This window comes from Lepidothrix coronata, unplaced genomic scaffold (genome assembly GCF_001604755.1).
Source record: "Lepidothrix coronata isolate B3197 unplaced genomic scaffold, Lepidothrix_coronata-1.0 Scaffold254, whole genome shotgun sequence".
Taxonomy (NCBI): domain Eukaryota; kingdom Metazoa; phylum Chordata; class Aves; order Passeriformes; family Pipridae; genus Lepidothrix; species Lepidothrix coronata.
Window position 1 is genome coordinate 697,393 of NW_016690434.1, and position 20,466 is coordinate 717,858.

Here is a 20,466-nt window from a genome sequence, read left to right on the forward strand (position 1 = left end):
GGGCAAAGAAATGGTTTTGCCCTCTCTGAGGCGCTTTGGCTTGGCTGGGTTTGGCGTGTTAAAATTTGCGGCTGGTTGTTGTAACTGTCCCTCAGTCCTGCTGCAGGTGACTGTGTCCTGTCTGGGTTGTGTCTTACAGCTGCTGAGGCCTGTCTATCAAGAGGATGACACTACTGGGGGTAAGTTGTCCATGTGCTGGGAATGCTGCTCAGAGCACCCAGCAGATAAGCAGGTCTTTCTGGCACTGTCAAATCCTTGCCTTTAGCCCTGCAATGGGGTCCCTCATGTTTTTAGGACAGCAGCAGAAGCCTGGGGCTTTTTGGGTAGGGTCATCTTCCCTCCCTGAGCCCAGAGGGGAGCACCTCCTGGTGAGAAGGTGTGTGGGAGCTCACAGAGGGCTGGTGGTGGGGACTTTCCAACAGGGGCAGGGTGAAAGCATGAAGTGTGAAAGTGCAGACAACTGTGGTTCCCCACATGTGTCTGTGGGCCCATCCATGACGTGTTTCCCTTCTCATTCGTGGTGCCTTTTTGGGGGGGTTAATCCCTGTTTTGAGGTTCCCTTCAGTCCTGAGGGAATGAGGGTGGCTCTGACTCAGACTGGCACAAGCAGGAGAGCAGGCTGTTCGGCCAGATTTGGGCAGTACTCATGCCCTGGGCTGCTGCAAGGTCTCTGTCAGTCTCTGGACCAGCTCTCCTCAAAAAAACCTTTGAAACATGAATTCGTAGCATAAAACATACTTGTAACAGGTGTGCTGGCTCTTCCTGGAGCACCAGGTGTGGTTGGACTTGTGGGAAGAGTGGGCTGGGTGTGTGTCAGGGCTGGGCACTGCAGGAATCCAGGTCCGTGTGGAAATACCTGTTGTCAGCTCATTGATTTGGGGGTTTTGGGAGGCTGTGCTTGCACCCTGGCCTGTTGGGATGAGCTGCATGTCCGTGGGAGAGCTGAGCTTCTCGTTGGGATCTTGCACGAGTGTCTGTCCCTCAGCAGTCCCTCTCTGGTGAGGGCACAGCTGGAAAACTTTGTGCTGCCCTTGTGGGGCAGTGTCCTTAGAAAACAAAGTGTGGGGCTGCCAAAGCCATGGTGGGGGTGCTGAGCAGCAGGAGGGAGCAGTGTGGGTCCAAAGTGTGCCCTGGGTGCTCCCAGCCCTGGAGCTCTGCAGCCAGGAGAATTTTCCACACTCAACTGCAAGGGATGTTTTGTTCCATGGATAATTGCAGCTCTTTCCTGCTGATTGTGGATCCTGTGAAAAGATGAGCTGGACTATGGGGCCTTGTTCTTACAGTGGGGTGTGATTTGAAAGACTTGGGCTTCTTCCCATAAGAATTTTTGGACTTTTTATGTATTGTTTTTAGTTATTTAATGTTAAGTCTTCAAAAGGAGGAAGGTGTTAGTTAACCTGGGCAGGGATGAAGTGTGACAGGAGCTGACACTTGGGGCAGGCTGGATGCAAAGCCAGGACTCGTTCAGGTGATGAATTCCTCTGATAAAGTGAGGTGATTTAGGGACAAGAGGAAAAACAGATCCTGAACAGCCCAGACAGATTGTACCTGCCCTGTGTTGAGCTGTCTCTTGTGCTTTGATTTTTATCTGGCAGTGCAACCATGAAAAAGGGAAAAGGGAAAATGTCAGGATTAATGCACTCAGAGGTGGAAACAACCTTTTAGGTCACCAGGGCCCCCCCCTGCAAAGGCAGCTGCTAAAGCCAGCAGTAAACAGCCAGGCTGGCTTCCCACCCCAGTGCTGGCTGGCTCTGCTGCCTTTATCTGAGAGAAAATGCACTATTTCCTAATACTTAATAGAATATGTAATGGTGGGCAGGCTCATTTATTTGCTTTGGACGAGACCTTATCTGCCCTGAGCCATGTTCAGGAGTGTTTTGGCTCATTTCTGCTTGGGAAGGTTCTGGGTATCCCAGAAAAGGGCAGAAAGCTGCTGTGGTGGGAGCAGGAGCTCCTGGCTGGCTGCAGGGAGGGAGGGAGAGAAGGAAGGAGGGAGAGATGCTGGAGGTCTCTGCTGGGTAGAGGGAGCTGCAGGAGCTGCTCATACCTGTTCCCGAGACATCCCTGTGGGAGAGAAGCTGCAGCTTCTCACCTGGATGTGTTAAATCCAAGTGGAGGGGGCTGCCTGCAGGACTTGAGCTGGCTCAGTTCATCAGCTTCAGGAGGGAGGGAGGAAGGAAATATTTTGATTTTGATTTGTCAGTGGGGCTTCTTTTGAAAAAGACATGAATTTTTGGTTAGAGAGACGTCCAGTTCCTGTTGGAGTTGTTGTCTGTCAGTTTTAGGACAGAGCACAGGTTGCTGGTGCCCAGCAGGACGTGGTCTGGGGTTAAGGGCTCTGGGAGAACACAGACCTGTCCTGTTTTCTCTCCACAGCAGGGTAAGTCCCTCTGCTGTGGTGATGGAGGTCCATGTATGGCAGTAGAGATGTGCACTGTGGGCCTGGGGACATCAGGCATGGCCAAAACTGTATTTGGGGTCACTAGAGAAAGTTGATGCCCCTGGGCCTGAAGGATTAAAACCATTAATAGGAAATATTTCACAGCACATCTGAGAGCAGAGCAGCCTCATGGGCAGCAGCTTGGCAGCTCCTCACTGCTTCTGATCCCATGTTTTGGCCTCATCCTGGCTAAATGGGATGGATTTGGGGAGGAAGACACACAAAGCTGTCCTTGGCACAGCAGATCTCCCCCCAAAGCCTTTGGGTGCTCAGGGCCAGCTGTGCCTGCAGGACCAGCTCCCAGGACTGACACTGTCACCTCATCCCTGCTGGGAAAAGGGGAGGTTCAGTCCAGGCAAAGCATCTCCAGAGCTCCCCATGTCCCAGGGCTGGACTGACAATGTCATCATAGAACCCCAGGCTGGTATGGGTTGGAAAAGACCCTGAAGATCACCCAGTCTCACCCCTGCCATGGGCAGGGACACCTTCCACTAGCCCAGGTTGCTCTAAGCCCCGTCCAGCCTGGCCTTGGACACTTCCAGGGATGGGGCAGCCACAGCTTCTCTGGGCAACCTGTGCCGGGGCCTCCCCACCCTCACAGCCAACAATTTCTTCCCAATATCCCATCTAACCCTGCCCTCTGGCAGTGGGAAGCCATTCCCCCTTGTCCTGTCCCTCCATCCCTTGTCCCAAGTTTCTCTCCAGCTCTCCTGGAGCCCCTTTAGGCCCTGGAAGGGGCTCTCAGGTCTCCCTGGATCCTTCTGTTCTCCAGGTGAACCCCCCCAGCTCTCCCAGCCTGTCTCCAGAGTAGAGGGGCTCCAGCCCTTTTGAGCACCTTTGTGGTCTCTTCTGGATTTGTTCCAACAGCTTCACATCCTTCTTGTATTGGGGTCCCCAGAACTGGAGGTGGCTCTGCAGGTGGGGTCTCACAAAAAAGTTGGTGGAAACTTGCTGGATGTATTCAAAGGCATTCCATCCATTCCTCTGGGCTGGAGGAAAGGGCTTGGGAATCCTACAGAGCAGGAACTGGGACAGCAGTGGGGCACAGAAGGACTCAGCCCTGCAGCAGCAAGAAGGGCACAAGAAAAATTGTTGATGATTATCAGTAATGCAATTAATCACAGGATTATCAATTTCTTGAAAGATTCTGGTCCTGGTTTGACATCTCACCTTGTGTCTCCTGGCCTCTAGTGATGCAGACTGGCAGATGTGGAAGCTGGTGTTGGCTTGCTGGGAAGGGTCACAGCTCTGCTGGACCAGCTGAGGTGGGACTGCAGAGGAAATCTTCTGTGTAATCCCTGCTCTCAGTGAGGAGAACAGCTCTGTGCAGGGAACAGGGACAGGGTGAAACACCAGTCAGGCTGCTCGGACTGTTTCCAGCACCAAAATATGATGCTGAAAAACAGTGGATGGCGTGACAGCCTCATGCACAGTGAGGTCATCCTTTATAAATACACCCCATGTCTGAATAACCATCACATCCCTGGGAGCAGTTTGGAAAGGCATGGACTGATCCCATGGGCATGAATGTCCTTTCTCTGACACCTCCAATCTCAGTATCTTGTGATTAACCCACCAGCCAGTGCCCTATGTCATGACATTCCTGCACTCTGCAAACTCCCATGCCCAGAGTCCAGAGCAGTCAAGGCTTGTGTGGATAAAAATGTTCTGATGTTTAAATTTCCAGAGTTTTTCTTCTTTTTCCCCCCACCCTGGATAGTTTTCCCCTCCCTGAAAAGGAGGGTCATAGTTCAGTGGTGCAGGCAGATATTCCCCAATGGTGGGAAGCTCCTCAGTGCCCCTGTGATTCCAAAATATCCGTTTAAAGTCATGTTTGGGTTTGTTCTGTATTTCTTAATTTGTACTTTGCGTGTTGCAGAGGGAGGTGTGTGTATCAGTTCCACATCTCTTCCTCCAAAGCACTGGATCCCAAAGCTGTGCAGGAGTCAGTGTGTGCCCAGAGACAGATCATCACAGAATCACACACTGGTTTGGGCTGGGAGGAATCTTAAACCCATCCAGTCCCACCCATGGGCAGGAACACCTCCCACTAGCCCAGGGTGCTCCAAGCCCTGTCCAACCTGCCCTTGGACACTTCCAGGGATGGGGCAGCCACAGCTTCTCTGGGCAACCTGTGCCAGGGCCTCACCACCTGCACAGGGAAGAATTCCTTCCCAATATCCCATCTAACCCTGCCCTCTGGCAGTGGGAAGCCATTCCCCCTTGTCCTGTCCCTCCATCCCTTGTCCCAGTCCCTCTCCAGCTCTCCTGGAGCCCCTTTAGGCACTGGAAGGGGCTCTCAGGTCTCCCTGGATCCTTCTCTTCTCCAGGTGAACCCCCCCAGCTCTCCCAGCCTGGCTCCAGAGCAAAGGGGCTCCAGCCCTTTTGAGCACCTTTGTGGCCTCTTTTGGATTTGCTCCAGCAGCTTCACATCCTCCTTGTGTTGGAGACCCCAGAACTGGAAGCAGCTCTGAAGGGGGGTCTCAGGAGGGCAGAGTAGAGGAGGAGAACATTTGGTGGGATGTGCTGGCCTAAAGCAGAGCTTGCTGTGCCTTCCCTGGGGTCTTGTTTGCACGTTCACAGACGTGTCTGTGCTGCTGGTGGGATCCAGGGAACTCCTTGGTGGGATCCAGGGAACTCCTTGGTCCAGCGACTGAGCAACTCTTGAGCAGAAATGCAAAGGGACATGTCGTTTTGCACAAGGAAAAATGAAATCAGTGCTGTTATTTCATGAATCCCTGGGACACTTTGATAGCAGAGTGATGGCTCTCCCTGCAGCTCTTGGCTCCAGCTCTTCCCTGTAGGTTTGCCATGCCCTCCTCCAGCCTGGGAGAGCAGACCCCGAGCTGGCAGCGGGCAGAGCGATGCAGGAGCTCCCTCCTCATTCTGAGTTTCTCTCTGTCTCTGCTGTCCATCCAGGGAATGCTTCTAAAGGGAAATCCCACACGGGGTCTGGGAGGAAATCCAGGCTGATGAAGACTGTGCAGTCCATGAAGAGCTACGGGAACTACCAGAACTGCACCATAGTGAGACCCCACATCCCACACTCATACGGCACCTACGTGACCCTGGCCCCCAAAGTGCTGGTGTTCCCCATCTTTGTGCAGGTGAGTGCAGCTGGAATGAGGTGTCACTGATGGGATCAGGGCCCAGCAGGGCACGTGGGGTCCAGGCTGCCCTGCAAGGTGGATCTCTTTCCAGCAGTATCTTCCATGAGTGCACGGATCCCTGTCGTGCTCAGCTCTCCTCTGGAGCTGGCTGTGCTGAGCACAGTGCTGGGGACTGTCCCAAAGGGAACTGTGTGCTGCCCAACTGATTCTCTGTTGGAGTTTTTTCCCTTTTTAGCTTTCAGATCTGGTTCTCAGTGCTAGCTTCAGTCAGGAGAGGGTATCCTGGCTTCTGAGCTTCAGCACCCAACTCTGTGACTGCAGATCAATGTGGTTCCTTCCCAAGCGTTCTTTGTGCTGTCAGAGTGTGCAGATGAAGAGGTTTTAGTTTAGCTGGTGGCCAGCACTAAAGTCGTGGACAAGGATGTGTTAGTGTGCAGTTATGGTTTGACAGGGAATTTTCTACTTCCCCTGTTCCATGAGCTGTTTTCAGAAAACAGCCCTGAATTTGGAGGTAGTGGCTCTAAAATTCCCTCTGTGTCTTTTATCTTGTCCTTTGTATGGCCAGAACCCCAAGAAAACTCATCTAACTCATATGTTTTCATATGTTGCTGATGAATCCCTTCATCTCTGAGCTGTCAGGGCTCCATCCTCCCCTGGCACCAGCAGTGGCACTGTCACCTCAGCTCACACTGGTGACTTCCTTTGGGCTGAAACCATGGCCTGTGTTTCCTGTCACTCCAGCCTGAGGCAGTGGGTTCCCTGGGGCAGTGTGGGGCTGGGCTGGGGCTGGGGCAGGTTTGTGCTCACCTCCATCCTCCCAGTGGCACCGGGGTGGCCGCTCATGTTGGCACCAGTGTGTTCACCAGCCTTGGCTGGGCGTGCTTTGCCTTTGGTGGGAACACAACTGGCACTTCTGCCTCCTTGCTCCCAAAACTTGTCTTGGATGGAGACTGAGGGGTTTCTGCCACTTCAGGAGCTGGTTTTCACTTGGCACTGTCTCATGCTTCAGGCCCTGTTCCCACTGTCTGTGCTGCTCCTGAGGGTGGTCCCAGGCTGGTTGTGCCGGGTTTGTTCTGCCCTCAGGACACCTGAACCTGTCCCTTCCTCCACCATTCCACAGAAAAGGTGGTGGATGGGGAGCTCTCCGTGGCATGAGAAGGGACTGGAATCTTAAATTTGCTTTAATTTACTGCAAGAATAATCCCTAACATCACAAATATTCGTGTCTGAGGGACGTGAGAACCTGCTGTGCCACCACTGTGGTTGTGTTTCCTGCTGAAAAACACCCGTAAGCACCCCGTGCCTTGCAGAGCAGTCCCTGTACAGAGGCAAGGGCTGGTTGTCTTTTTACAGCTGGGGCTGACGTGGGTGTGAGTGGAAGGCTTTGTTTTCTCATGTAGCTGGACTGCAGACTTCGTGTCCTTGTGACCTCAGTGTGGGGTGGCTTCTCCCTGAATGAGTTACAGCCTGAAGTGAAGACCAAGTGGGTTTGGTGGGTGGAAAGTTATTCTGGCAAACCACGCTGTCAGTGGAAGGTTTGACTGTTTCTTTCATTTTCTTTTCTTTTTTTTCCCTCTCAAACACAGCCCCTTGATCTCTGCAACCCAGCCCGGACTCTGCTTCTGTCGGAGGAGCTGCTTCTTCACGAGAGCAGGAACAGGACTACAGAGGTAAGGTTTTCATGCTGTCTGAGCTTTCTAAACCTGCTCTCCTGCAGTCTGATGTAGGAGACTGAACCATAGAATCACAATGGTTTGAGTTGGAAGGGATCTTAAAGCTCATCCTATCCCACCCCCTGCTATGGGCAGGGACACCTTCCACCAGCCCAGGGTACTCCAAGCCCTGTCCAACCTGGCCTTGGACACTTCCAGGGATGGGGCAGCCACAGCTTCTCTGGGCAACCTNGACACCTTCCACCAGCCCAGGGTACTCCAAGCCCTGTCCAACCTGGCCTTGGACACTTCCAGGGATGGGGCAGCCACAGCTTCTCTGGGCAACCTGTGCCAGGGCCTCCCCACCCTCATAGGGAACAATTCCTTCCCAATATCCCATCTAACCCTGCCCTCTGGCAGTGGGAAGCCATTCTCTCTTGTCCTGTCCCTCCAGTCCCTTGTCCAAAGTCCCTCTCCAGCTCTTCTGGAGCCCCTTTAGGCACTGGATGTGACTTTGAGAAGGGACTGGAAGAGACATCTCATTGCACTGAGAAGGGAAATATTTAATTGTGCAGTAATTATATTAATATGAGACTTGGAAAAACTTGTAGCTGGTTTATTGTGGGATAAACTAAATAAATATCAAAACTCTTATGTACTAGAAATCAACTTTTGTTCTTGTCTTCCTTTGGGCTCCCAGAGAGGAAACTGCACGTGGCAAATACATGTCAGTGACAGCCCAGCAGACTCAGGAGGAGGGAGTTGAAAGATATTTTGTACCAGTTTAGAGAATCAAAGGACAGAATGGTTCAGGCTGGAAGGGACCACTGGAGGTCATCCAGTCCCATCTCCCTGCTCAGGCAGGATCCCCTGGAACAGTCACTCAGGATTGGGCACAGATGGCTTTGGAACATCCCTAGGGAAGGAGAATCCACAACCCAGAACTAGAACCAGACAGAGAACTTGCTACAGGGGTTTTCTGAAATTTAGTTCCTAAAACAGGTCACATGTCCTGTCCAAATTCCTCTCTTCTTACTTCAGCTCTCCTGCCGTGTTATTATAGGGCTGTTAAAAATCTGGGGGATCAGTGGAGCTTTGGCTTCATGCTGCACCTGTGGTGGGACAACTTTCACCATCCAAACTGTCAGAGTTGGGATGTGTTGATCACAGTTGTTGCTGGCTTCACTTGCGTTCAACTGTAAAGCCTGCAAATCCCTGGAGTCTGGGAGAGAGGAGGCAGCAGCTGGCAGAGCCCACCCATGCATTGCTCACTAGTTTCTTTTGGGGTTGTTTCAGGAATCTCCCCCCTGTACAGAGTAATTTTGGGTTGAATTTAGTTACAGTGAACAATGTGTCATCTTCACAGATCTGCCAAAGAAGTTTTACTTCACTAATCTTGGTTTCTGGGTAACACCTTGTGGGTGGCCCACAGCAGAACCCCAGAGCCACCTCCCATCACTGGCCAGTTCAAACCAGTACAGGAGTGTGTTAAGTGACTCCTCTCTCTCTCTGGTTTTCAATCTGTAATTCATCACTTTGTTTTCCCTCTCAAAAAGTACATGAAAGTACATCAAAGTACATGAAGAATTACATGATTGATTAGAAAATTTGGCACTAACTTGTGAATAACCCCCCTGTCTGTCCTGCTGCCCTCTGCTGCCCAGGGCCTTCTGGGCACCTGCAGGAATGCAAACCAGGGAGCACCTGGTTGTGTGGCACTGCTGTGCTGGATGGCTTGGGAATACAGTGGGCAGCTGAAGGCAGGGAGCTTCTCCTGGGTGGTTTGGAGGTGCTTCCTTTCAGGTCAGACATCTCAGTAGCAGCCAAATGTGGGATAATTATGGATAATTAACGCTGTTTGCAGGCGGGGTGGAGCATGTGGGTGTGTGGGGGTGATGGAAAACCCCGGGACAAGAGTGTTTGGAGGAGAGGTTCTGCTCTGTCTCCACCTCAGAGACCTGGCTGTGGGTAGGATCAGAGGGAGAACATCTCAGGGAAAGGACTCTGTTTGCTTACGATGCCCTCGGGATGAGCGGGAGGCTGGGAGAGAATTTCCCTCTGGAGCTGGTGCCAGGAAAGGGCAGGGTGCTGGCCAGGAATGTGAGACAGCATTTGGGAATGATGGTGCCTCAGGGCTGTGGTGTCTGGGTGAGCCTGGCAGAGGGGCAGGGCAGGAGGGGGTGAGTAAGCAGAGTGGAAAAACAGACGTGTGGATGGAAGCAGCCCGTGGTGCTGAGCCCTGGCCGGGAGCTGGCAGTGGAGCAGCTCCTGGGACATCAACTGTGTCCCTTGGGAAAGGCTGTCTCGTGTCTGAGTGTGTGGCAGGGCCATGGCAGGCTTGGTGGAGCTTTGAGGAATCAGTGCAGGTCCCTCTGGAAAGCCAGACTCCCCTTCTGCAGCAGAGCAGAACCTGAACTTCTGGACCCAGCAAGACCCCAAATGGCCTGGACTCAATGGAGCCTCCCCTGGTGCACAAGGGCTCTGACTCCTCTCTTTGCTGGACTCGAATTCTTTCCCTCTCCAGCCTTCTCTGCTCCCTGGACAGGTTGTCTTGTTTCCAATCAGTCCTGTCTTCTTTGCTCCACGTAGTTTTCCATTTTTCCACTGCTCTTCCCACCCAGGCTCTCTCAGGCTGGGCTCCCTTGGTTTGCAGCACTGCTCTCTGTTTGTTATTAATCTGCTTTGGTTGAGTGGCTCAAGAGAGGAGGGTCTGGATGCAGGGGCTGGAGATGGAGGTCCTGCTTCTTTCTTTTTTTCCCCAAACCCCAGACTCTTCTCCCTGTGGCAGTTTCCACGCCAGGCACTGCATCCTTGTCACTGAGCAAGCGCTCTCCCACCTCCTGAAGGACTCAACCTATCTCTCTGGAGGCTTGCCAGGATCTGTCCTTTCCCTGACCTTACCTCTGGGGCAATCCTTATTCAGGCCTTAATCACATCCTGTCTAGACTTTGTTGCAATTCCCGCTTTTATGGTCTCCTGAAATCCCTCCAGCCCATGGAGTGCCAGAGGAACCAGCGTGGTGCCGGCGACGGCGCGCGAGGTGTCCAACGTGGGCTTTGGCCTCGTTGATCCATCTCTAATGGACCTGGAGGCACCTTTCCAAAGCCCTGAAGTACTGGCACAGTGTGGGCCATGCTCACCCCCTTCTCAGCTCTCCTCTCTGCCCTCCTGGCAGGGTCTGCACGTCAGGATGGGCCTCCCTTGAGCTCTGAAACTCCCGGCTCTGCAGAGCCTGCAGGACGTGGACCAGCATGCCCAGGGTGATCTCTTCTCTGCAGAGCAGGAAGCTTTCCTGCCTCTCTCTCTATCTTCCCAAGTCCTGCACTGCAAGTTTCCAGCACTCCTGTCCTGGGACAGGATCTCCAGCTCCCTGGTTTGGTGGGTGACTGAGTTTGGCCAAACCCTACTCGCTGGCCCAGGTGTTTCAAGCTCATTTTCAGCCTTTTTTAGACACTTTAATTTGGGTGAAAATGACAGAAACCTGCACTCACCTCCTCCCTCCACCACGCTAGTCCCACTTGCTCTGTCCCTTCTTCACTACCACTTAATATCCTCCTCTTCCTCATTTTCACACCATTTCCCCACCTGCACAGCCACTGCTTGCTCAGTGTCTCAGGGTTGGTGTGGGACCCCTTGAGGTTTTCAGTGCTCACCCCTGATGTCCATGATAGAAGAATATTTGTTCCAGATAAGGCAGGGTGAGGGTCAGGGTTGACAGCTAAAGCCTTCACCATGGAGCTCCTTTTGGCAAGTGTGGTGGTTTATCTTCCTCAAAGCCTGACTGAGCGTTTCAACTCCTTCCGGAGGGTGTGAATTCCATGTTGATAACCTTGGAGAAAAAAATAATGTGTGAGGTAATAAAAGAGGGTAAATAAATGCACTGTAGGCTAAAAGGCTGCTGAGAAGTTCTTCCCCCAGAGGGTGGTTGGCACTGACCAGGCTCCCCAGGGCAGTGGGCACAGCCCCAAGGCTGCCAGAGCTCCAGGAGGGTTTGGACAAGGCTCTGAGGGACCGGGTGGGATTGTTGGGGTGTCTGTGCAGGGCCAGGAGTTGGACTCAATGATCTTTGTGTGTCTCTTCCAAGTGATATTCTGTGATTCTGTGGTTCTATAAGTCTTGGAGAATGTGCATTTAATATGGATACATCCAGAAGGAAAAATCCAGGAGCAAAGGAATAGGTCATGCTTAGAGAGTAAGGGCTGTAGCATGGAAAGCAGTGACTGAAAGGCTTTGATGTGTCACTGGAGGGTGGGAAAGTCCATGTCCATCTCTGGAGAGCCATCCTGGATATGAGCACCTGCCCCAGCTGCAAGGCTGTGACTTGGAAGCCTTGGTTCAGGGAGCACAGAGTAGGGGACTGGGTAACACCACCCTGCACGTGGGAGCTGTGTCCTTCCTGGCTGGATGAGTCCAGCAGTGATGCTGCTTGGTACAGGATGATGAGGCTGCAAGGATAAATCAAGAGCTGGAAAAACTGAGGAAGATTAAGCAAGTTTTATCCGTTTAGCTCAAATGAACTAATGGGGACACACGAACTCTGCAAACACACCCCTCATACTGGTAGTACCAGAGTTTCCCTTTTGGGATGGGACACAATTTTCTGAGAAGAATGCAGGACTGACAAACAGCAAATGTGTGTGGCTCAGTCCTGGAGTGGATACCTGCAGTCCTGGGGTGATACCTGTCAGTCCTGGGGTGATACCCGTCCCTGGAGCTCCCCACCAGGGATATAGGGTTTCTCTGGCCAGCTGCAGGCAGCCTTCTCTGGCCAGTTGAGATGCAGGTGATCATCACCACGTTCTCCCATGGCAACTGGCAGCTCTATGATACAAACCCTGCCTCTGCTTCCTCATCTCCCTGTCCTGCTGGGCACTGCTGTGAGACTGTGGCTAGAGAGGGAGGATGGTGACTTGGAAAGAATCCCCAGGCTGAGGTTTTCCCTGCCAAGCACAGGGACAATTGATCAGGGATCTCTGATCCCTTTTTCCTGTGTTCCTGCTGCAGGTGTGATGTGAGCCCTGCTCCCTGCTGTACCCAGGTGCTGGGGGCTCTCTGTGCATGGATGAGCAGAGAGGACAGGGTTAGGAAGGGAGTTAACTATTTTTAAACATGAATGTGACAGTACTTTGGCTTCAAGGCTTTGCTTCTAGGCACCTTTTCATAGTGATTTTGTTGCCACATTTTGCTTTCCAAGGTGTGCTGTTGGCTCCCTCCTGCCCAGGGCAGGGCTCTGTGACATTCCCAGGGTTGTCTCCCTTGGGAGCCACACTAGCCCACTGCTCCTACCTTCCCTCCAGGCTTTCAGTGTCTCTTGATTTCCTTCAGGAAACACTCCAAAGGTGTTCCTTTCTCCTGTAACAGGGCTTTGCCAGTTCTGTGCTGTAGTTGGTCAGATCTCTCAGCAGAAGAGGCTTTGCTGTTTGCTGTGGTGCAGAGCACACCCAGATAAACAGTGTGGAGACATCAGGACCAGCCTTTGTGGGCATTTTTTTCCTCCCTGTGAAATCTGTTCACATCCCCCTGAAGGCCTGTGACAATCCCCACGTGGCCCTGGTCACTCCAGCAAGAGCACAGGGGTGCCCACCTGTCTTCAGAGAGTCCTTCCATCCTCTCACCTGTTGGATTTCTGATTTTTAGGGCAGGAAATTAGTTTTGAGAAATACACGAAGCTACTCTGCCGCTCCAAGGAGCAGCTCTGGTGGGTTCTGTGTCTTGCCTGGGTGAACTCAGACGTTGTGTTTCGTGTTTGTTTGCTCTTTGCTTTTATGAGCCCTGTGGTTTTTCGGGGTAGACACCAGGTCTGTTTACCCAGGGCTGTCAGGGACAGGTTACAGCTTGTCAGCAGAGTGGTGGCAACCCAGGGCAGAGCTCCATGTGACTCCCCCCTTGTCCCTGCTGCCCCACAGCCACCCATGAGCTGAGTTTCCCTGTGCTCAGCTCTCAGGTGAGGTTTGTGTCCAGCCTCCCCCTCTGTGAGCTGGGCTGGCTCTGACTGTGTCTGGAAGGGACACTCTCATTTTTCCCCCTGCAGCTTGGAGGAGCAGAGGGACCTCTGTCAACCCTTTTGTGTGGAGCTGCTCTAAGACCAAGAGTCTCCTGGCAGCAGCATCTCAGAGATGCTCCTACATAACCCACACTGGGTGTGCTTTTATCTTCTACATCCTGAATTCAGTCTGTCCCATCTACCCATAAAAGCCCAGTGTCATCTGTAAATACTTTTCATGTAATTCTGTTTCCAAGATTCCCTATCGAAACCTGCTTGGTTTTGAAGTGGTTTTCTTTTTCCTGCTGATCTTAATCTTCTTTCTACCCTTTAAACTTCCATGGGTAGTAGATCTTAAGTTTCTTTCCTCCATTTCCAGTATGACCACTTGCTGATCATGCTTTTATCTCCTCCACTTTGGGTTGCTGTTCTCAAAATCCCTGAACATCTCTTTTTGGGGTTGAGAAACCGGTGGTGGCACCAGATATGTCCCAGAAAAGTTACCTTTTGGCACAAGGTGGGCATGGGATGAAGCTTGTAGTGCAGTTTGTACTTGGTTATTCCTTGTATTAATAACAAGGTCAGAAGGAATGAAGAGGGTGGATGTGGGCACCAGGCCAGCAGTGTGTTGAGAGCAGAGGGAGGGATTTTCCAAATAACACAGAGAAGAACAGCCCCTCCCTGGTTTCACTGTCAATTAAAGCTCCACCAGTAGCTTTGTGCTTATTGAGAATCCCACAAAAACGAATTTGTGCTGCAAGGAGAAATCTTGTGGCAAGGGCTTGGTTTTGGATTCAGAGCCAGGAGCTGCTGCCCTGACGTGAGACTCAGCACCATGTGATGATGTTACCCAGCCTGACCTCCTCAGGATGTGTGTCCATCAGCTGCTGGGCACGGAGATGAGCTGTGCCTGTGAGCAGTGACTCAGTCCCTGTCTGGGGCAGGGTCCCCTCTCCACGGGGGACTCAGTGGTGGCAGTGCTGCTCTCTCCCCACAGCCCCCAGGACACCCCCTGGGGTGTTGTTTGCTTTTGCAAAAGGGTGGCTAAAGGGCCACAAACCTGTCCTTGCTGTGGCCTGGTGTGGCAAAGCAGCTTCCCTTTGCTGAGGGAGATTTTGGGGAGCACCCCAAGGACCTGTGTCCTGCGCTGGGTGCTGAGTATGGTTGGGCAGTGTGCTGGTCTGGCACCCAGTGTGCCCCCTGTGCCGGGCACGTGCCCACTACCAGGCTGCAGCCACTGCCTGGCATTGCTGGTGACCAGGGACAGCACCCAGGGAACGGCTGGAGCTGTGCCAGGGCAGGGTCAGGTTGGATCTCAGGGAAAGGTTCTTCCCCCAGAGGGTGGTTGGGCACTGCCCAGGCTCCCCAGGGCAGTGGGCACAGCCCCAAGGCTGCCAGAGCTCCAGGAGGGTTTGGACAACGCTCTGAGTGACAGGGTGGGATTGTTGGGGTGTCTGTGCAGGGCCAGAGATTGGACTGAATGGTCCTTGTGGGTCCCTTCCAGCTCAGGATACTCTGTGATTCTGGGATCCTCTGATGTTTCTGTGTGCCCCCAGCTCCTGCTGGAGGGCAGGACAGGCTCTCACCTTGGTTGTGGCCCAGTGAGTGCACCCAGCTGCTCACCCCTGGCAGGCTCCGGGGTCAAGGATCTCCAGTACAGTGCAGAAGCTTGTTCTGATTTTAAAGATCACATTAATCTGTACTGATTGAACTGGGGACCTCAGGCAAGAGCCAGACCAGAACAAAATTCACCTTTCCCACTCTCTGGAGTAGCTCCCAGCTCCTGAGGCACTCAGGTCACTGGTTGAGCACAGCACTGAGCAGACAGTGGGGTCAGCGTTTCCTTTCCACCCACAGGGTGGTTCAGAGGTGTCAGGTTTGTTCCCTGCAGCTGCTCTCGTGGGTCCTGCAGTTGTAAAAGCCAAATTATATTTTCTCACAGAGAACAGTGAGAAGCTCCTTCGTGAGTGTGCTCAGGGCGACCAAATTTGCTTTTAGGCTACAACTTCTCCAGTGTGCTGGGATCAGTCAGCAACAATTCCCTCCTCCTGCTCTGATTTATAACTTATGTAAATGGGAAGTGACACGAGGGAGCAGAGAGGGTGTGTTTGTGTGGAGTTAAACTGTCGGGCAGGTTTATCCCTCCTGTCACAGGACTCCACAAGCCTCAGTAAGTGGAGGGGAGCCTCATCTGGAGCTGGCTGGGAGCACCCCAAGGGGTGCAGCAGAAATCAGCCCCTGGGGAAGGGGTGCCTGGGCTGCCTGTTGTGGCTGGTGCGTGTCCCCAGGGTGGAGGACGCTTCCAGGACACTGTCAGTGCCAAGAGATGGATTCCTTATAGCTGCTTCTTTGCTGCTCCTGTGCTTCCAGGTGACCCTCTTTGTCTACTCGGACCTGCTGCTCTTCACCAAGGAGGACGAGCCCGGGCGCTGCAACGTGCTGAGGAACCCTCTGTACCTGCACAGTGTCAAGCTCCAGGAGGGTGAGTGCCTGCAGCAGCAACTGGAGACATCTGGGGAATTTTCTGGCTGCTAGCTATAGAGGTTTGTGGCCAGCAGCAAGATAGCCCTCCACTATCCCACTGCTCCCAGTGTGTACCATCCAACTGGTCCTTCCAGGGGTGCAGGGCCAGCATCACCCTTCACATCCCTGCACCCCTGGGAGCTCCATCTCCTGGGACACCTCAGGAGCACTCAGGTAGCCCCCCTTTCCAGGGCTTTCTGGGTGCATATCTCAGGATTTTGGGCTGGGGGACTGGCTGTGGGGGCTGTTGCCCTTGCTGGTGTCACACTGTCTGCAGCTGAGGCTGGGAAAGGGAAGTGAAGGTTTGAGGTTTCCCCCATGGTGCCTCGAGGGAGTTCAGAGATTGGCTTCAAGGGTGACTGGCCAAGCCCTGCTGACCTTTACTTTGCTGCTTCTCGCTTCAGCCACCCACGGTTTCCCCTGTGCATCCATCCTCCTGCAACCCCACTGGGGTGGAAAGAGCAAACCCTGCCCTCAGGGCAGGGCTGGGACCTTGCCCTGACTCTCTCCATCCTGGTTGACCTTTTTCTGTCCCACCAAGGCCTTGGAGAGGGCTTCTAGGGCAGGGAGTGGCTCAAAACGGGTTATTTCAAGTTGAAGTGTACAAGAGATGCCCTTGAGCTACTCGGGGTCAAAAAAGGAAGAGTGAATTGCTGTACCACATCCTATTTGCTACAGTGGAGCCACTTCTTGGCCCTGGGCCCAGTCTCACCTTGTTCCTTCTCTGGTGTGGCTGTTTTTTTGGGTATGGGCTCGTTTTATGTACAGTTCCCTGACTGTGTCAGCATGGGGCTGGTGCCCCAGCTCCTCCTCCAGCCCTGGCAGTGGGTGTTCCTGGACTGGGACCCCACGTGGGATATTGGGATTTGATATAAGGAAAACTTTCCTGTGATCAGCTTGGTCAGATATTGAGCTGCCCAGAGAGGTTGTGTGATCTCCATCTCTGGAGATGCTCAGGACTCAACTGGACACAGCCCTGAGTGCCCTGATCTGAGTGCTTTGAGCAGGGGGTTGGACTCCAGAGCCCACCAGAGGCCCCTTCCAACCCGAATTACTCTGGAACTCATGAGCCAATGTCTTCATGCAGTCCTGTGGCCCTGATTAATCCAGAAAGGATTAATCCAGACCTGGGTTGCTTCTCCAAAGGGATCATTTTGAGGATTAATTTTGCTACTTCCCACGACTTTTCCCATCTGAGCCATGAACTCTGTGGATGAGCTGTGTCTCTCCACGTGCCCCACATTGTTCTGAGCCTCCGTGCTGGGACCTGCAGTGCTGTGCTGGACACCACAGGCTGCATCTCGGTTGTTATTTCCCATTTCCAACAACGTTTCTGCTTCCAGATGAATTCCCTGACCTATTTGATGGGGGCAGAAACATAATTGAGGGAGATGGGGCACCATGGCGTGAGCCATTGAGAAAATCTACTGGAGCTTCCCTGGGGTTTGCTGAGCATGTTCTCAGTGCTGCTGGTTCCTAAGAAAGGGACAAAAGAAATTGTTCCTTGTTGAAGTGCTTGTGGTCAGTGACTGCTCCCCATGTGTGCTTCCCCTGGCTGCTCCCACAGGCTGGGGAATAACTCTGCTCTTGTTCACCTGCTTGGAGAAATCGGATTCCCTGGTGCTGCTCCTGGCTCTGCACACCAGGGTCTGTTTGCAGCTGTGCACAGGAACGTGCCTCCTCACCCCAGGCACACACAGGGATTTTGTGAGCAGTTTTCTGCCACTGATTTCCTTGTTGCAATAATTACTTGGCTGGACCACACCTGGAACAGCCTCACAAGCCTCTCCAGAGGGGATGTAGGTCCCTACAACACCGAATTGCCCCCATACACCATGAATCCAGCACAGCTGCTGTTCAGGCAGCTCAAGCCCTCCTGCTTTGGGCAGGGCTGCTTCAAAGAGCAGGGAGATGTGTGTCCCTTTTGGCAGGGCTTTAATTTGCTCTCCTGAATGGCACATGAATAGGAACAGGCGTATTGCTGCCACAACAATCGGGACATCTCCGGTGTGCTCAGCACCATTGTGCTGTTTCCTGTTCCTGCGCTGGGCGAAAGCAAATCAGCCTGATCTGCTTTACAATGCACTGTCTTCCTGCTTTAGAAGCCCAGCACTGCTGATGAGCCCCACGCCAGCCAAGGTTCCCAGTGAGACAGGCCTGGCTTCCTCACTAGATGCTGTGGGAATTTCCACGCTGCCTCGCTGGGATCCTGCTCCCCCTGGGTGGGTGTGCTCAGCCTTGGGACACAGAGGAGTGTTCCTGTTTGCAGCTGGATGAGCACCCCCATCTCCACCCAGGATCCCGCAGACAAGGACTTCTCATGTGCTGCTTCGCTGTCCTTGGCATCGAACCTGCTGTGTCTTACAGCTCCAGGACAGGCCAAGAGAGTGGTTTATGGGCCTTCTGTCCTGCCACAGCTTGTCCTTGCTGGCCCAGGGATGCTGGGAAGCACCCATGGCTTGCACCCTGCCACACTTCCCCAGGGACCCCCACTTCCCACAGTGGGTGACAAGCTTGTCCCCTCTTGGCAGCCAGGTGTGTGTGTGCTCCTTCTGTGCCCCCCCAGCACCCTACCCTGAGCAGATGGGAGAATTTGGGGGTCAGGGTGTCTACCCTCACTGTGGGCATTGCCACAGGTCCCTGGGCCCTGCAAAGGAGCAGCACCACCTTCCCTCTTCCCCCATCCCTTTGACTTGACACCAGACATGCACCACCCAAATCCTGGGTGTTTTCCATGGGCTGCACGGGGAAGTGGCAGTGCCAGGGCGGTGCTGGGAGCTGCTGCTGTGCTGGGAGCTGTGTAAGTCAGTGTGGGTGTGCAGGACAAGGCTTAGCTGAGAGGAGGATGTGTCCCCACAGAGCTCACACCCTCCTGTGGGTGCTGAGCCCGCCCTGGCACAGGGACGGTTCACGTTGCTCTGGAAGCCAAGCCAGTCCCCAGCACAGCACAGCAGGAAGAGAAGGAAATATCTTCAAGTGAGTTTTTTTTAATCCTGCTTATTTCCTTTTAGTTTTTCCCTGAATTTGGCTGACAGTATGTGCTGTGCTGCTGTCACAAAACATGTGGGGAGCAGAGCCCTGGATCAGCCCAGGCATCTGCCACCTCCCTGGTGTGAGGTTGTGCCTCTCTCCATGTTTTTCATGGTCTCTGTGCTCATCCCGTGGCTCCAGGACACATCAGGCTCTGGTGCTCCAGCCTGACCCTCTTGGAGACTTGAAAATGCTCCCGTGGAAGGAATCCTGGCAAAGCTGGTTTGTGGTGAAATCTGCACCCGGGTCTGCCCTTCCTGGCTCAGCCATCGCCCTCCAGCCTCCAGGGCTCGGCCCTGGCTCCAGCCCAGCTGCTGGGCTGGGCAGTCTCTGACCTCCCTTTGTGCTGCCTAAAGGCAGCTACTGGGAGAAAATGGGTATTAAGGCATTCCTTGGCCTAGAGTGGCTCCCTGCTCGGTGTGTCCTGTAGGCACTGGGCTGCTTGGCCATGTGTAGCAGCGAGTCTGGGAGGGACAGGGAACAGGAGCTGCTGGCTGTGGAGGTTGTGCCAAGGTTCATAGCTCAATGGAGAGGAATTTGGAAGGGAACTTAATTCTGATGGTTTTGGACCTTGTCAGAACCAGAAGGAATCAACAGTAGCTCAAGAGAAGCGGGTCATTCCCTAGGCTGTTACATCCCAGGCTGTCACCTGTCTTTACTGAGGATGACTTGTTCCTCACATCACCCAGGAAAACATGGCTCAAGCTCCTGAGGGAACATGGCTGGGATGTGCTGGTCTTCTGTAATCTGCCTTGTAAGGCAGCCTGGAGAGCTTTGGTCCTGGTGCAGGGAGGATCAGAGCCTGGCTGAGGAGCTGGGTGTGGTACTGCTGACCCCTCGGGAAGGAGGAGCAGCAGAAGGGGATGGTGGACTCGTGGTGTGCCAGCAACGGGTCAGATCCTGCCTCCAAATCCTCCCATGGCTCCCATCAGAGACTTGGGCTTAGCAAAAAACATGCTCCCTGATGGTCTTGCTGGGGTTTATGGAAGAGGGTGCTGCCCTGGGGAACAGTGAGTGGTGTTCTGTGGTGCAGAGGTGAGACATGGGCTCCCAGCCAGGCCCGCTCACCACGTGCTCTCAAGGGTCCAGCACTGCTCCCCTTCTGGAAGTGGTGATTTGGAGGGGCAGCCCTGGGGCCAGGCTGCTTCCCTGACCCTCAGCTGGCCCAGGGGAGCACAGGGAAGGTTTTGGGAACGCACAGGGGTTCCTCATGGTGCTGTGCTGCAGCAGCTGCTGTGACACAGTGCCCCGGTGTCCCCTTAGTGGTTTTCCAGCCCATATCCTGCAATGTGCTTTAAAAGTGAAGCTGGCAGTGGAGACAAACCTGCAACCCTCCAAAGGGCAGATGGAAGAGACACCCAACAAAGGGCTCCAGACCACTTCTTCATGGGTTTCACGCTGCCCATGGGGTGACTCCAGAGGCACCTGAGTCCCTCAGTGGGTCACAGCTCTTATCTTGTCCTTTGGCTGCTGCCTGCAGCAGAATTGCTTTCCTCTGGGGAACAGGGTGTTTCCAGCACTGTGGAGAGCCTGTTCCCACTGAGCACAGCTCAGGCTGTTGAAATGAAGCAGAGCTTGTGCTGACACTGCTTTCAGTGGGATCTGCAGCCGTGCCCAGGCTGCAGCTCTGATCTCATGGCACAGATAATGGGCTCATTAAGGGCATTAGGAAAGCTGCAGCCCTGTGGTGTTGCCTGCTGCCAAGGGCAGAGCTGGTGCAGGGCAGAG

General features: G+C 53.6%; 1 protein-coding gene across 6 annotated transcripts in view; it reads left to right on the forward strand.

The window, feature by feature from the left end:
• RGS3 (regulator of G-protein signaling 3) overlaps positions 1–20,466 on the forward strand; it is an 88,578-nt gene that overhangs the window by 28,239 nt on the left and 39,873 nt on the right. For 5 of the 6 annotated variants that reach the window (XM_017835311.1, XM_017835310.1, XM_017835312.1 and 2 more), the window contains 4 exons: positions 140–179; positions 5,360–5,547; positions 7,137–7,220; positions 15,556–15,667. In XM_017835311.1, the coding sequence (XP_017690800.1) occupies positions 140–179; positions 5,360–5,547; positions 7,137–7,220; positions 15,556–15,667 (424 nt within the window). Of the gene's footprint in view, positions 1–139; positions 180–5,359; positions 5,548–7,136; positions 7,221–15,361; positions 15,460–15,555; positions 15,668–20,466 lie in introns of those variants that run through there. The other variant, XM_017835316.1, reaches the window with a different exon arrangement.